The following is a 17,435-nucleotide window of genomic DNA, read 5'->3' as shown; positions in this document are numbered from 1 at the left end:
CTATTTCTTCTCAGAAATGTAATACAAATGTGTTATATGCAGAATTATCTCTAGAGAAACCTTTATCTCACTGTAGAATCTCCTCAACAAGTCAATAGACGTAAGAGTTAAAACAGGAAATTTAAAAAGCACAAATTTGATAGCCTAGTATAATTATCAATTTGTTCCAGTTTCCTTTGGACACGTTCTGTATCTTTCATCAAAGGGGTATCCATGGTTTCTAAATGGAAATTCAGTGTCAGTCCATACCCAGATACCGATGCTGAATATAAGTACATCAGTATTGCCATACTGGGTCAGACCAAAGGTCCATCAAGCCCAGCATCCTGTTTCCAATAGTGGCCAATCCAGATCACAAATACCTGGCAAGATCCCAAAAAAGTACAAAACATTCTATACTGCTTTTCCCATAAATAGTGGTTTTTCCCCAAGTCCATTTAATAAAGGTCTATGGACTATTTCTTTAGGAAGCCGTCCAAACCTTTTTAAAACTCCGATAAACTATCCGCCTTTACCACATTTTCTGGCAACAAATTCCAGAGTTGAATTACACGTTGAGCGAAGAAAATTTTTCTCCGATTCATTTTAAATTTACTACTTTGTAGCTTCATCACATGCCCCCTAGTCCTAGTATTTTTGGAAAACATAAACAGACGCTTCACGTCTACCTGTTCAACTCCACTCATTATTTTATTGACTTCTACCTTATCTCCCCTCAGCCGCCTTTTCTCCAAGCTGAAGAGCCCCAGCCGCTTTAGCCTTTCCTCATAGGGAAGTCGTCCCATTCCCTTTATCATATTCATCGCCCTTTAATATCCAGGTATTTGGTGACTGCCAGAATCTATCTGGGTACCGCCAATATTCAGCACCTGTACCTGGCCTGGATAGTTATCCGGGTACCAGGAATGAATAATGCTGCTGAGTATCACTGCCTGGGCCCAATGAATGCTAGTTATGGTGGTATCAGGTACTGCTACCCATATAACTGTCTTTACATATCTACCCCACAGTTTGCTCTTGCTCTTTTGGGCTTCCAGTTCAATTGAAACTGGGACTGAGATCTGGCTCTGTTAGCCTGAATTAATTGGAATTACTGGACTAAGGGTGTTGGGAGGAAGAGAGATTAGAGAAAAATCCCTAGGTAGTTGTGAGGGAGGGCTCATAGTGCCAGATCGTAGCCCTGATTGTGACAGACCTGGGAGGCAAAGGAGCAGGAGAAAAGTGCTGGGTCAAAACAAACAAACAAACAAAAAAAGTCTGATGTGAACAGTGCTGTCTTGATAACTTTGGCCCAATTCTGGAAGAGTCCAGATCCCCCTTCTATTCGGGCTTGGAAGTTGATTTGCAATATATTTGTACCGTTGGTAAACACAGAATAACGCGCCTGAAGACCCTGGGGAAAATGGGAAAAGTGAGGTTATACTGATGTAACCCGTGTCTCACCTGTGCACTAGCTCCAGCCCTGGTCCACAAATACAGTTCAGTTTCACATTCAGGGCCACTCTCGCCTCACTCATCCATTCCAGTTCACCTGCAGTCAAGCTTAGGAGTGGGTCTATGGTCCAGAATAGCAATCCGAGGGTTTGGGAGGTCAGATTCTCTGATCAGTTCTGGGTTCCACTTAGCTGTTCTGTCCAGGAACCACACATCACTCCAAAGGTTTAATAACAAACCTTAACTTTTATTTCAAACCACTGCAACAAGCAGACTTCAACTTCCTTTCTAGCACAGTCACTTGATAAACTCCACCTTCTGTTATTCCCAGAGGGAATACCTTTGCCACTATCCTCCTCAGGTGTATCTACAGGGGAATTCTCATTCACGGCTATTTACATATGTACAGTTTCTCCTGTCCATGCCTGTCCTGTAAAGAGATATTATCCCCAAAGGCTGTACTCATTTTCTTAACACTGATTCACTTTTGTGGGCTCAGACTTCCCTCAATCTGACCCTCCTCCAGTGGTGACCCCACCTTTAGTCCACCCTGGTTCTCGGAGGAGCTCTCCCTGGCTCCAGTCCCCTGCTCCCGGACTGGGCCTTTCTCTAACCATCCGTAGCACACTGACTCCCGGCTGCCACTTATTACAGCTGCAAACTGCCTCTCACAGCCAGCGGATCTCTCCAGTTCTCAGAACTCCCCTCTCTCTCCTCCCGGTCAATGGCAGGTGAACTGCAGACAACTCCAGACCTGCAGGCAACCAAAGACCTAAAGGGCATAACTTTAGCTTTATCTCCTTCCAAACTCCCCCCCCCCCCTAATCACTTCAGTACCAGGGCACTATTTCTCTGCATTCTATTTCAAAACTACTCCCCATGGGCTGGGTTTCCTCTCACCTAGAGACATCCTACCATTCCATCCCTCTGGCAGGGACCTCCTTCCCCCCAGGGCTATGGAAAAATCTATCACTTTAGTAATTCCCATTCCTATGGGGTATTACACTGAGTTTCTACTCTTGAAGTGTTTTACTGAATGCTTTTCTCAAGAGTGGGATGTAGTTCTTGGGCTTTTATAGCCCTAGTTGCTTATGCTGCACTTGCTTCAAATAAAAACTTGATAAATTTACTTTAAAAGTCTGATGTGAATGTGGTCATTCTCTGCACTTTAGGGAGCCAAGACTTGTTTGAATTGTATTTCTGTTTTCATCTCTTGAGAAATTTTGCAAAGCCCATATTAAATTAGCTATGCTTATTTGAACAGTGAAGTTCTGCCTTATCTTCATCTGTGGTAATGTGTCCAAAAAAACACGATTACACTGACTTATAGGAAATATGTAAGATACATTCTTCAGATTTAATCACCTTCTGAGCTACTGGTCACAGGAGATCATAGGCTAAAAGCTGCAGAAAACAGAAGAGTGAGTATATCTATATAATTCTCGATGGTTTTATACATATACTAGGAAAAAAGGCCCATTTCTGACACAAATGAAACGGGCGCTAGCAAGGTTTTCCTCGGAGTGTGTGTGTTTTACAGAATGTGTGTGAGAGTGAGTGTGTGATACAGAAAGAGTGAATGTGTGAGTGTGTGTGACAGAGTAAGAGTGAATGTGTGAGTGTGTGTGACAGAGAGAGTGAGAGTGTGTGTGTGTGTGTGTGTGTGTGAGAATAAGAGTGTGTGCCAGGGGCCCCCTCCCTCCCAGTTTCAGGGTCCACCCGTGCCCCTCCCTCCCAGTTTTAGGGTCCGGCCCCCCTCCAAGTTCCAGTGTCCGCTGTCCCTCCCTCCCACTCACCCAGTTCCAGGGTCGTTTCCCCCCCTTCTCCCCCTCCCTCCCAGTTTCAGGGTCCCCCCTCCCTCCATCCCAGCTTTAGGGTGCGCCTGGCCCCCCTCTAAGTTTCAGGGTCGGCTCCCCTCCAAGTTCCAGGGTCCGTGCCCACTGCAAGTTCCAGTGTCCGCTGTCCCTCCCTCCCACCCACCCTGTTCCAGGGTCATTTCCCCCCCCCCCCCCTCCCTCCATCCATCCCAGTTTCTGGGTGTGCCTGGCCCCCCTCCAAGTTCCAGGGTCAGCCCCCCTCCACGTTCCAGGGGCCGCCCCCCCTCCCCCCCCCCCAGTTCCAGGGTTGTTGCCCCCCCCCTCTCTCCCTCCCTCCCTCCCAGTTTCAGGGTAGTTGCCCCTCTTTTTCCCTCCCCTCCAGCCACCCACCTGCAACGTTGTGAAGCTGACTCCGTGGCTGAAGTGAAGGGTTTTTTTTCATCAGGTTCGTTGCTCTGTAACCATCTCTGTCGGCCCCGCCCTCGTGCCTCTGATAGGTCCGCCGCCCTCGACGTCAAAACGTGATGACATCGAGGACGTCAAAACGTGATGATGTCGAGGGCAGCAGACCTATCAGAGGCGTGAGGGCGGGGCCTAACGATCCTAACGAACCCTTCACTTGAAGCCACGGAGTCAGCTTCTGAACATTGAAGGTGCTTTTTATTATAGTAGAGATAAGGAATATTCTATTTTTGAAGCTTTCTATCCACCCTTCCTGTGTAGGTGTTTCTAATACCAACAGTAAATAAAATTTCAGTATAAGGCTATTTCCTGCCTAGTGGAAGAACTGAGTTTGAATGCTACCTGCCAGTCTTGCAACAACAACAGTTACTGCTTGTGAATCTATTTTGGATAAATGCAATTAGAACCAATGACTCTATGGCAGTTATTTAAGAAATACTATTCACTTTTTATGTGCCAATATGCTGGCACATAGACGTTTAAGCCCTCAAAATGTTTAAAGCAGCAAAATGTTTAAGCTATGAAAATGTAGAGAAAATCCAGAAGCACAGCAGGGGTGATATTTATTTATTAAGGTATTTATACCCCACATTATCCTCACAGACATGCAGGCTCAATGTGGCTTACATAAACCGGAGAGAGAGAGAGAACTCCGGGTGATATCAGATACAAATGAGAATAGTAGAGTAGAAGGGCAAGAAAGAAAGGATACGCTACATATAACAGTATAAAAGAATAGGACTAAACAGGATCCACGTATGCCAGCTGGCAGAGGTGATAGTCCTATATTGTTCCTGGAGAAAATGCTTTGGTAAACATTTGCGAAAGGTAAGGTAGTCCCTCAGACTGGTGATGTCTCTAGGAAGTGCATTCCATAGTTGTGCACTGATGAAGGAAAAGCTTGACGCCTGAATAGATCCGTGCTTACAGCCTTTCCAGCTGGGATAGTGCAAGGTGAGATATAATCTTGAGGACGGGTCAGCATTTCTTGCTGGCAAGTCAAACATATTCAGCATGTAACTTGGGACATCCCTGTTGATGATTTGGGGGCATGTCATGGCTGGTGCAGAGTCATCGATGTTGAACCCTGATTCCAGATAGCATGTCGACATACAGGTAATGCAAAATGAACATTAGCACTAGGATTACCTTTAAAGGATGAATAAGTGCCACCACAGCATGTCCCTATGACTGTTGTCCTTGCTGCTGACTGTGGGAGAACCGAGATAGAGTCTGTGAGCCTGATTGCTATTTCTGTCACCCTGGTCTGTCTTCTGCAATCCCTCTGTATCTACTGATTGCCATTTCTGTCCACCCTGGTCTGTCTTCTGCAATCCCTCTGTATCTACTGATTGCCATTTCTGTCCACCCTGGTCTGTTTTCTGCAATCCCTCTGTATCTATATCTGCTACAATCCCTCTGCCAGCTAATACCCTGCCGCCTTGCCTGCTCCCATAGCCACCCCCATTCCATAAATCCTCCACATCCCTCCTTGACCCTGACCCATCTGAGTCTCTCTGTCAGCATCTGCCCAATGGCCTGTCACACCCTAGCCCAACATTACTACTACTACTTAGCATTTCTATAGCGCTGCCAGGGTTACGCAGCGCTGTACAAGTTTAAACACGGGGAGGGACAGTCCCTGCTCAAGAGAGCTTACAATCTAACGGTAACATCAGTCTATGACTGTGCCTGTGTGTGTGCGTGCGTGCAAGTGAGGTGCTGTTTGAGAGGTGAATTATCAAAGAAGCACAGACACATAAGCAAATGAGAGCTTGATTGTTCTCAGTCCAGAAGAGGTGCTGTGAGAGGACTTCCAGAGAGAAAGAGAACTTCACCGGTGAATATTTTTACATGCTGGAAAATTGCTTTTAAATTTGGAAAAAAAGGTAGACTTAGAATTAGATAATCTCAATGTCTTAATATTAATTTACTCTGCTTATTTAGCAAAAACAGTTTTAGATAATAGTTTTAGCATTTAACATTTCTGCTACAGTTTCATAGAATAGCATTTGCAGATACTGTTTTAAGAGTTTACCATAGTATTAGCGTAGCACAGAGCTAAAATTCAAAGGAAACTTCTGTTCATAGTTTTAATTACCTCTCACCCATTCCTGGCCTGATTTCTAATTTATAGGCTTTTGAACCAAGTAAGAGTCTTGAAGGTTTAATGAGGGTATTAGCTCTTAAAATTATACTCTACTTAGGTCTATAGATGGTAAGCTACAAACAAAAATTATATGTTACAGGTCATATGTGTGTGCTCAGTGCAAAGAGCTCCTAACACTCATGGAACAGGTCTGATCCCTGGAGACTAGAGGAGCATATAGGCAGACAGAGGTGTGTATATATATATGTATATATATATATATAGGGGGGCTACAGGGACATAGTAGAGAAGTCCCACCTCCAGTCTGGCAACCTCTGTGCTGCCATGAAGAAGAAAGTCTCCTGAAGGACAGCACCACCTTGGAGAGGCAGGAACTGATCCCTTAGCTAGGGCCTTCCCTCCATGTGATGCAATATCTTCTTGTACTTAGGATGTATCTGCAGGGGCTTTTGCCCAAGAGGGAAGGTTAGAATGGTCATTTTAGTTGGGGATTCAATTAATAGACACATAGATAGCTGGGTGACTGGTGGATGTAAGGATCACTTGGTTACTTGCCTGCCTGGTGCAAAGGTGGTAGACCTCACTATTCCCCTAGTTAAGACTTTAGACAGTGCTGAGGAGGAGTCAGCTGTCTTGGTACATGTGGGTATCAACAACATAGGAAGATGTGATGGAGATTCTGGAAGCCATATTTAGTCTGTTAGGTAGAGAGCTGAAATCCAGAACATCCAGGGTTGCATTTACAGAAGTGCTCCCCATTCAATGCGCAGAGACAGGCAGACCTCCAAAGTCTCAATGCTTGGATGAGACGATGGTGCAGGGAGAAGGGTTTTAGATTTGTTAGGAACTGGGCAATATGTGGGGGAAGGGGGATCGTATTCCAGAAGGATAGGTTCCACCTTAACCAGGGTGGAACCAGGCTGCTGGCATCAGCATTTAATAGGGGATAGAGCAGCTTTTAAACTAGATACTGAGTGAAGGCTGCCAGTCACTCACAAGTGCATGGTTTGGAACAAGATATTTTTGAAGGCTATCACCAAAGCAGGGAAGAAAGGGCATCTCAATAGTGATGTTGCAATAAAAGCCATAGACCAGGTGCACTGTTCCCTCTAAGTTGAGCGGATGTCCTCTACCTTCATTGCTGCCAGCAGGTGGCGGTGCGTCAATATTATGTTTTCAGGCACTAGGAACAAGCAGGTTCCCTGGAGTCCTGAAGAACTTGCATGGCCCTCACTATTGAGCATGTGATAGTGAACCAGCACTCCCCTCCCCACCCCACTGGAAGGACTGTAGGTGGAGGACTCCCGCTCAGATTAGAGGGAACAGTGACTAGCTGCCTCTAAATAAAGAGCAGACAGACTTGAAAGACTGGAAATTATCTCTGACATCAGCTGAGCAACTTGTTAATAGGAATTAAAAAACACTGACATGTCTGTATACAAATGTTAGAAGCCTAAAAATATGATAGGAGAGCTGAAATATATTGCACTAAGGGACAAGTTAGATAGAATAGGCATTTCTGAGACCTGGTGGAAGGAAGATAACAAAGGGTACAAATGATATTGTTAAAGAGCGTATGTATATTATATTATTTTATAATGAACATGCATGTAAGATGCTTTCTTTTACTATGTAAGCTGCACTGGACCTGCTTTATGTGGGAAAGAGCGAGGTACAAATGTAATAAATAAAATATCACAGTGATAAGGTGGATCAAATTGGTGTAGGGGTAGCATTATAAGTAGGGCTGCACATTAATTACAGTTAACGCTGCAAATAACGTTTTAATTATCAATCATGATTAAAAAATGTAATCATGATTAATAATTAATTGCCTTCCTCCTGTGCCTTCCCCCACTGTGCATGGTCCACCATTGCTCCCTCCCCTCCCAGACCTGCCTGTGGCTCTCTCCCTCCCCTCTCCCGCACACACTCCACACCCCCCCAATGTACCTTTTTAAACAGAAGTCTTTGGTCCTTTCCCTCTGACTCGGCCCGCCCCTTCTGAAAACAGGAAGTTATAAGTACATAAGTAATGCCAAATTGGGAAAAGACCAAGGGTCCATCGAGCCCAGCATCCTGCCCACGACAGCGGCCAATCCAGGCCAAGGGCACCTCCCAAATGTACAAACATTCTATACATGTTATTCCTGGAATTGTGGATTTTTCCCAAGTCCATTTAGTAGTGGTTTATGGACTTGTCCTTTAGGAAACTGTCTAACACCTTTTTAAACTCTGCTAAGCTAACCGCCTTCACCACGTTCTCCGGCAACAAATTCCAGAGTTTAATTATGCGTTGGGTGAAGAAAACCTTTCTCCGATTTCTTTTAAATTTACTACACTGTAGTTTCATCGCATGCCCCCTAGTCCTAGTATTTTTGGAAAGCGTGAACAGACGCTTCACATCCACCTGTTCCACTCCACTCATTATTTTATATACCTCTATCATGTCTCCCCTCAGCCGTCTCTTCTCCAAGCTGAAAAGCCCTAGCCTCCTTAGTCTGTCTTCATAGGGAAGTCGTCCCATCCCCGCTATCATTTTAGTTGCCCTTCGCTGCACCTTTTCCAATTCTACTATATCTTTCTTGAGATGTGGCGACCAGAATTGAACACAATACTCAAAGTGCGGTGGCACCATGGAGCGATACAACGGCATTATAACATCCTCACACCTGTTTTCCATACCTTTCCTAATAATACCCAACATTCTATTCGCTTTCCTAGCTACAGCAGCACACTGAGCAGAAGGTTTCAGTGTATTATCGTTGACGACGACGACACCCAGATCCCTTTCTTGGTCCGTAACTCCTAATGTGGAACCTTGCATGACGTAGCTATAATTCGGGTTCTTCTTTCCCACATGCATTACCTTGCACTTGCTCTCATTAAACGTCATCTGCCATTTAGCCGTCCAGTCTCCCAGTCTCGTAAGGTCCTTCTGTAATTTTTCACAATCCTGTCGCGAGTTAACGACTTTGAATAACTTTGTGTCATCAGCAAATTTTATTACCTCGTTAGTTACTCCAATCTCTAAATCATTTATAAATATATTAAAATGCATGCGGTCCTAGCACAGATCCCTGAGGAACCCCACTAACTACCCTTCTCCATTGTGAATACTGCCCATTTAACCCCACTCTGTTTCCTATCCTTCAACCAGTTTTTAATCCACAATAGGACATTTCCTCCTATTCCATGACCCTCCAATTTCCTCTGTAGCCTTTCATGAGGTACCTTGTCAAATACCTTTTGAAAATCCAGATACACAATATCAACTGGTTCCCCTTTGTCCACATGTTTGTTTACTCCTTCAAAGAATTGAAGTAAATTGGTCAGGCAAGATTTCCCCACACAAAAGCCGTGCTGACTTGGTCTCAGTAATCCATGTCCTTGGATATGCTCTGTAATTTTGTTTTAAGTAATGGCCTCTACCATTTTCCCCAGCACCGACGTCAGACTCACTGGTCTATAATTTCCCGGATCTCCCCTGGAACCTTTTTTAAAAATCGGTGTTACATTGGCCACCCTCCAATCTTCCGGTACTACGCTCTATTTTAAAGATAAATTGCATATCACTAACAGTAGCTCCGCAAGATCATTTTTCAGTTCTATCAGTACTCTAGGATGAATACCATCCGGTCCAGGAGATTTCCTACTCTTCAGTTTTCTGAACTGCCCCATTACATCCTCCAGGTTTACCGTGAAGTCAGTAAGTTTCTCCGACTTGTCCGCTTGAAATACCATTTCCGACACCGGTATCAGAAGAGGCAGGCTGGGTCAGGAAGATTGGCCAGTGGAGTCCGTGGGCAGCCTTTGAGTATGGTTCCACTGGCCTGCAGGGCAGAAGACTTCTGCTTAAAAAGGTGCATGGGGGTGCAGTTACGAGTGCGGGGAGGAGAGAGGAGGGGAGGGGAGGGAGAGCCATGGGCAGGTCTAGTTGAGTGGGAAGGAGCAAGCAATGCCAGACCATGCACAGTGGGGGGAGGCATAGGAGGGAGGCAGAAGGTGGGCAGAACTCATTTAAAAAGGCACACTAGGTGGGGAGTGTGGGTGGAGAGGGAGAGATGTCAAACCGGGAGGGGAAAGGGGGGAATTGAGAGGACCATGAGCATCATGTGGGGAGAGGAAGGGAGGGAGTTGAGAGAACCATGAGCACCATGCAGGGGGAGGAAATTAAGAGAGAACCGCAGACACCGTGTGGGGTGGGGAAGGGGGGGGGGGAATTCAGACAGAATCATAGGCGCTGGATGTCCCTGTACAAGGACATGGGTGCAACTGGGGTATCACCCAGAGGTGTATAATGCACAAACATCTATTGGTGTATGGCTGTGTGCATTCTGGGATTCTGCTTCCTGGTTCAGGCATGCTCTGGGTAACAGACAGGTGGTGGACCATTGTTGGTTGATGGAGTTGTGGGGTCATCTGTCATACATTCCCAAGAGTGAAGGGTCATCAAATGTTTGATATTTGTGGGAGTGGGGGAGGATGGTATTGTGACAGGTTGATTTGTGTATTGTGGTAGTTCCAGCCAGAGTGACAGGTACTTGCAAAGTACAGGTGTCTTGGGACTGAGGGGGGGGGGGGCACTGGGGTTACATTCTTGGACATGGTAGCTGCACTGGGCAACAGGGTACATGTGTGTGCGCTCCAGTGTGGTACCTGTGTAGCTTGTTCTGTTCTAAGATTGTGATGTTCTGCAGATTGTGTTTGCGCACCTCACTAATATCTTTTATGCTAAAAAAAAAAAAGCAGCCAGCACAGTCAAAGTCCTGCATTAGCTGCTTATTGCAGGATTGGGTGTGACATGGGCTGACTGAGGGATTGGTCAGCTGTGACAGCTAGTGCACAGGAGGGTACCATGTGCTGTCACAACTGCTGATAGTGCAGCCAAACTTCCCTACACCTCAAGAGGAGACAGTAAGTGTAGCTGGGCTAGTGGCAATTAATACTGCTACTGCGACCATAGGTACTGCGGTAGTGTCCCTGCACATCTGATCCCCTGCTTAACACTCCCACACAACACCCCATATCTGTTCCCCTCTCACACATCCCCCTAACTTCTCTAATCCCCCCCCCCCCACATCACCCCATGTCCCATTCCAGCAGACATCACTCTGACATATCCAATTCCCTCCAGACATCACCCCAGCATCTGTGATTTCACCTCCTCCCCTCCCCCCAACACACATCACACCAGGATGTTATTTCAGCTTAAGGAAGAGCTAACTGGGCACTTTTAAAATTTCTCCTTTTGTTGCCTCAGTTTCAAGTAAAACTGTGTCTATTCATCCATAACCAAATTTTATGCAGCCTGCAATACGATGAAATTCTGGAGACTGCAAACTTCAATTTTAGCACTTTTTGACACTTTATTATGAATTTTCAATTAGTTTTTTTTAAATATGTTACTGAAGAATGGTTTTGTTTCCACACAGAAAAATCATGCCATACTACAAGCTGACTTACTTTAACCTGAGGGGAAGAGCAGAAATTGCTCGCTACATATTTGCTTTTTCTGGAATAAAGTATGAAGATAACAGGATAGGGAGAATGGACTGGCTTACAATAAAACCATGTGAGTAGAACAAATGTGAACCCTTTCTATTTTAGAAAATTAATGAGAACATGATGTAAATGTGCTAAATGTCTAAGGCCCTACATTTTATAAACATTTTTCCCCAGGCAGTAAATTAAAATTTTTTTTTATACATCTGGGAATTTTAACATTTCTCTCTGATACCTTGTTTGTAAATTGATTTGCTAAGGTGCACTACCATGTTGCCCATACTAATGTGTGTTAATGCATGTTATTTTCTGCAGGTCATATTTATTTATTTGTTGCATTTGTATCCCACATTTTCCCCACCTATTTGCAGGCTCAATGTGGCTTACAACGTTCCATTATGGCATTCGCCATTCCAGAGTACAAATTACAATTGGTGTTACATAGAGAATAGGATGGCATACTAAAGTTAAGCAGACAAGTATAGAGAGAAATCATTTAGAATATGAGGTGAAGTGGTGAAGTTTTGCAGTGACAATTATTGATCATTGTGGTATGTCTTGTTGAAGAGATATGTTTTCAGAGATTTGCGAAATTTAGTTAGTTCGCAGATTGTTTTTTAAGTTGCGTGGTAATGCATTCCACAACTGGGTGCCCATGTATGAAAAGCTGGACGCATGTGTTAGTTTGTATTCAATGGGGCCTATTTACTTATTAAATATAAGTGTTTTCTACACCAACAAAGGAGTACTGGGCCATTAAACAACAGAGTACCGTATTTTTCGGACTATAAGACGCACCGGACCATAAGACGCACCTAGGTTTTAGAGGAGGGAAATAGGAAAAAAAATTTTTTTTCCTTTTTCCCTCCTCTAAAACCTAGGTGCTCCAGTGCGTCTTGTCCGAGTTTTGGATCGCCCTTCCCTACTTACGTGACGCGATGTTCCCTGGTGGTCTAGTGACGTCGGGGCAGGAAAGAGCCCCCTCTTTCCTGCCCAGCGCGCTGCTCTCCGTGCTCCTGACTGCTTCCTGACGGTCTCGGCGAGATTCAAAATGGCCGCCGAGAATCTCGGCGGCCATTTTGAATCTCGCCGAGACCGTCGGGCAGCAATGCATACAGGAGGATGGAGAGCAGCGCGCTGGGCAGGAAAGAGGGGGCTCTTTCCTGCCCCGACGTCACTAGACCACCAGGGAACATCGCGTCACGTAAGTAGGGGAGGGCGATCCAAAACTCGCTACCTTCGGACTATAAGATGCACCCCCCATTTTCCTCCCAAATTTTGGGGGAAAAAAGTGCGTCTTATAGTCTGAAAAATACGGTATATGTTGTTTGTAAGTACATTACAATTGGCTATTGACTTTTTACAAAATACTTTAAAAAAAGGCTCTGCTAATAATATTGTAATTCATTCGTTGGCACAGGCATTTCATAGTCTGCCACCTGCCATTGTATAGACTCCTTTCTGCAAGCTCTGTGTGACTATGGGGCTCATTTTCAAAGCATTTAGACTTACAAAGTTCCATAGGTTACTATGAAACTAAGTGGAGGAGTAGTCTAGTGGTTAGTGCAGCAGACTTTGAGCCTGCGGAACTGGGCTTGATTCTCACTGCAGCCCCTTGTGACTCTAGGCAAGTGACTTCACCCTCCATTGCCCTAGGCACAAATAAGTACCATGTAAACCACTTTGAATGTAGCTGCATAAACCACAGAAAGGTGGTATATTAAGAGGCATATTTTCAAAGCACTTTGGGAGACTAAGAGGCATATTTTCAAAGCACTTTGGGAGGCTAAGTTCCATAGGTTTCTATGGAACTACTACTACTACTACTATTTAGCATTTCTATAGCGCTACAAGGCATACGCAGCGCTGTACAAACATAGAAGAAAGACAGTCCCTGCTCAAAGAGCTTACAATCTAATAGACAAAAAAAATAAATAAAGTAAGCAAATCAAATCAATTAATGTGAACGGGAAGGAAGAGAGGAGGGTAGGTGGAGGCGAGTGGTTACAAGTGGTTACGAGTCAAAAGCAATGTTAAAGAGGTGGGTTTTCAGTCTAGATTTAAAGGTGGCCAAGGATGGGGCAAGACGTAGGGGCTCAGGAAGTTTATTCCAGGCGTAGGGTGCAGCGAGACAGAAGGCGCGAAGTCTGGAGTTGGCAGTACTGGAGAAGGGAACAGATAAGAAGGATTTATCCATGGAGCGGAGTGCACGGGAAGGGGTGTAGGGAAGGACGAGTGTGGAGAGATACTGGGGAGCAGCAGAGTGAGTACATTTATAGGTTAGTAGAAGAAGTTTGAACAGGATGCGAAAACGGATAGGGAGCCAGTGAAGGGTCTTGAGGAGAGGGGTAGTATGAGTAAAGCGACCCTGGCGGAAGATGAGACGGGCAGCAGAGTTTTGAACCGACTGGAGAGGGGAGAGGTGACTAAGTGGGAGGCCAGCAAGAAGCAGATTGCAGTAGTCTAAACGAGAGGTGACAAGGGTGTGGATGAGGGTTTTGGTAGAGTGCTCGGAAAGAAAGGGGCGGATTTTACGGATGTTGTAAAGAAAGAAACGACAGGTCTTGGCGGTCTGCTGGATATGAGCAGAGAAGGAGAGAGAAGAGTCAAAGATGACCCCAAGGTTTCGAGCTGAGGAGACAGGGAGAATGAGAGAGCCATCAACAGAAATAGAAAACGGGGGGAGCGGGGAGGTGGGTTTGGGGGGGAAAATGAGAAGCTCGGTTTTGGTCATATTTAATTTCAGGTGGCGTTGAGACATCCAGGCAGCAATGTCAGACAAGCACGCTGAAACTTTGGTTTGGATGCAAGGTGAGATATCAGGGGTAGAAAGGTAGATTTGGGAGTCATCAGCATAGAGGTGGTAGGAAAAGCCATGGGATGAGATTAATGAACCAAGGGAAGAAGTGTAGATAGAAAAGAGGAGGGGACCAAGAACAGAACCCTGGGGTACGCCGACAGGCAGAGGGATAGAAGTAGAAGAGGATCCACCAGAGTGAACACTAAAGGTGCGGAGGGAGAGGTAGGAAGAGAACCAGGAAAGGACAGAGCCCTGGAATCCAAGTGAGGACAGGGTATCGAGAAGTATGCTGTGATCGACAGTGTCAAAAGCAGCGGAAAGATCAAGAAGAATGAGGATGGAATATTGACCTCTGGATTTAGCCAGTAATAGGTCATTGGAGACTTTAGTAAGCGCAGTTTCGGTTGAGTGGAGAGGGCGAAAACCAGATTGTAATGGGTCAAGAATAGCATGTGAGGAGAGAAAATCAAGGCAGCGGCGGTGAACAGCACGCTCAAGTAATTTGGAGAGAAAAGGAAGGAGGGAGATGGGTCGGTAATTAGAGGGACAAGTAGGGTCAAGTGAAGGCTTCTTAAGGAGAGGTGTGACCACGGCATGTTTAAAGGCAGCAGGGACAGTCGCAGTGGAAAGTGAGAGGTTGAGAATGTGACAGATAAAAGGAATAAGAGTAGGAGAGATGGCATTAAGAAGGTGGGTGGGAATGGGATCAGAGGAACAGGTGGTACATTTTGAGGAAGAAAGGAGAAGTGTAGTTTCCTCAATAGTAACTTCAGGAAAGGAGGAAAGGGAATGAGGGGAAGGAGAGAGAGGGGAACGGACTAGTGGAGGGAGAGCTGGTGAGGTAGAGAAAGCAAGGTTTATCTTTTGAACCTTGTTGTGAAAGAATTCAGCAAGGGTCTGAGGAGATAGTGAAGGGGGAGTTGGGGGAGGGGGCACCTTGAGGAGAGAGTTCAATGTGGTGAAGAGAAGTCGAGGATTAGAGCCAAGAGAGTTGGTCAGTTGGATATAATAATCCTGTTTGGCACGTAAAAGAGCAGATTGGAAGGAGGTCAGCATGAACTTAAAGTGTAAGAAATCAGCAAGGGCCCGAGATTTCCGCCAGAGGCGTTCGGCGGAGCGGGTACAGGAACGTAGGTAGCGGATATTAGAAGTCAGCCAAGGTTGGGGTTTAGTACGCCTTACAGGGCGGGTCATCAAAGGTGCAAGAGTGTCTAAGGCAGAGGATAGAGTATTGTTGTAAGAAGAAACAGCCTCGTTGACAGACGTGGATGGTGCCACAGTAGAGAGGAGGTTTGAAACATGGAGGATAGAGATGAAGGGTCAATGTCGTGAAGATTCCTAGATAAATTAGATAGGATAGGACGGGACTGGGAGGGAGGAGATTTAAGTGTGAAAGTTATAAGATGGTGATCAGAGAGGGGAAGATCGGAGGCAAGGAAACTAGAGGGTGAACAGTTGGAGGAGAAGATGAGATCTAGACAGTGACCATTTTGATGAGTGGGGGAGGTGGAGCATAGTTGGAGATTAAAGGACGACGTTAAAGCGAGTAACTTGGAAATATAAGAGTTGGAAGGATCATTAGCAGGAATATTAAAGTCACCAAGGATGAGAGAGGGGGAGGAAGGATCATGGAAGAAGGCAAGCCAGGCATCAAAGTCACTGAGAAAGGATGAAAGGGACTTATCAGGGGGACGATAAATGACCGCTATTCGAAGAGGCAGAGGAGAGAAAAGGCGGATAGAGTGGACTTCAAAGGAGGAAAAACAGTGAGATTGAGGTGGAAGAAGGGGTTGAAATCTGGAGGAGGGAGAGAGAAGTAGTCCAACACCGCCCCCACGGCCAGCAGGGCGAGGAGTATGTGAAAATAGATAACCACCATGGCACAGGGCTGCGACTGAAGCAGAGTCATCAGGGCAGAGCCAGGTTTCTGTTATGGCGAGCAGATGGAGGTGACGCGAGATAAAGAGGTCCTGGATATAGGGGAGTTTGTTACAGATAGAGCGGGCATTCCATAGGGCGCAAGAGAAGGGCAGAGAAGAGGAGGGGAGTAGAGGAATAGAGATGAGGTTAGAGAGGTCACGGTGAGATCTGTAGAGTTTGGATAATAGTTGGTGAGGAGGGCCAGGATTGGGATTGATGTCACCAGCTGAGAGTAAGAGAAGGAGTAAAAGAGAGCGGAGGAGAGTAGGAGAGGTGTGGCCACGAAGGCGTCGAAGGCGAGAGGTATTTAGGTGGAATGGGGAAGGCAAAATGGAGGGAAGAAAGAGACGGAGATTAAAAGCCAAAAAGGAGGAAGAGGGTAGGAGAGAAGGTGAGGTGATGAAGTCAATGGATGGGAAGTGAGTTCCTGTAGCGGAGAGAGGTAGGGGGTGAGGGAAAAGATTAGGAAGGGACAGAGCTAGGAAGAGAATGTGAATAGGGGCCATAAACGATTAAGGTACTTTAGCAACTGGAAAAAGATTAGATACAAAGAGAAAAATGCCCCGCGCGCCGTTAGGCGCGCGGCACCTAGAGCGGAGGCCCTGAGTGGATCGGGGTGGACCTGGGTGTCACCCCGGAGAAGGCTGTAAGGATATGCAGATGAGCTGCAAGTCCTCCACAGCACCTGAAAGGCAGCTGGTGGTAGAGGTGGGTACCTCTCAGCTGAGGAAAGGCTTACCAGGGGTTAGGCCGAAGCCAGCATTCCTCCCCCTGAGGGGGAGGCTAAGTGCTTTGAAAATAAGCCTCCAAGTTCCATAGGTTTCTATGGAACTTTGGGAGGCTAAGTGCTTTGAAAATGAGCCTGTAAGTCTCTTTTCCCTTTAAAAAAAACAAACCTCCAAATCATCTTTTCACACACCTGAGAACAGAGGGAGCAAATCATGAGGGAGTTTTATGACATTGCTGAGACTTCCTCAGGGCTGGAGGCTATATATTGCCCTGAGACCACCAGGACAGGATGAGACGCCTACAGGAACCACAAACACTAACACTCAATGAATATACAAGTGGTGTGCAATGTGAGGCTTCTCATAACGGACATGTGTGCCAGATTCCCTGGTTCATGCCATGATACCTTCATACTTTCACAGTCCAGGCTGATTTAAGACTGTGCCAGAGGAGTACTGAGGGATACCTGGCTGTTAGGTAAGTACAAGCAAAGATAAGGGTATACACTATATCACCCAGAAAATATGAATGCTTGCAGGAACACACACTAGTATATGCCAGGGTTGAGGTATACACCACAATTTTGCATTTAGACCTGGATTCTATATATGGTGACTAAAATTGTGTGTGCGAATGTGGCAGGGTGTCCAAATTGTGC

General features: G+C 45.8%; 1 protein-coding gene across 3 annotated transcripts in view; it reads left to right on the top strand.

Moving 5' to 3' along the window:
• The first annotated feature begins 5,394 nt into the window (after window positions 1-5,394).
• HPGDS (hematopoietic prostaglandin D synthase) overlaps window positions 5,395-17,435 on the top strand; it is a 79,017-nt gene continuing 66,976 nt past the window's right edge. For 2 of the 3 annotated variants that reach the window (XM_030190702.1, XM_030190700.1), the window contains exons 1-2: window positions 5,395-5,553; window positions 11,260-11,398. In XM_030190702.1, the coding sequence (XP_030046562.1) occupies window positions 11,266-11,398 (133 nt within the window). In that variant the 5' untranslated portion in view covers window positions 5,395-5,553; window positions 11,260-11,265. Of the gene's footprint in view, window positions 5,603-11,258; window positions 11,399-17,435 lie in introns of all 3 variants that reach the window. The other variant, XM_030190701.1, reaches the window with a different exon arrangement.

The sequence above is a fragment of the Microcaecilia unicolor genome, chromosome 2 (genome assembly GCF_901765095.1).
Source record: "Microcaecilia unicolor chromosome 2, aMicUni1.1, whole genome shotgun sequence".
Lineage (NCBI taxonomy): Eukaryota > Metazoa > Chordata > Amphibia > Gymnophiona > Siphonopidae > Microcaecilia > Microcaecilia unicolor.
The sequence above is the reverse complement of the archived record's forward strand: the minus strand, read 5'-3'. Positions and strand labels throughout refer to the sequence as shown.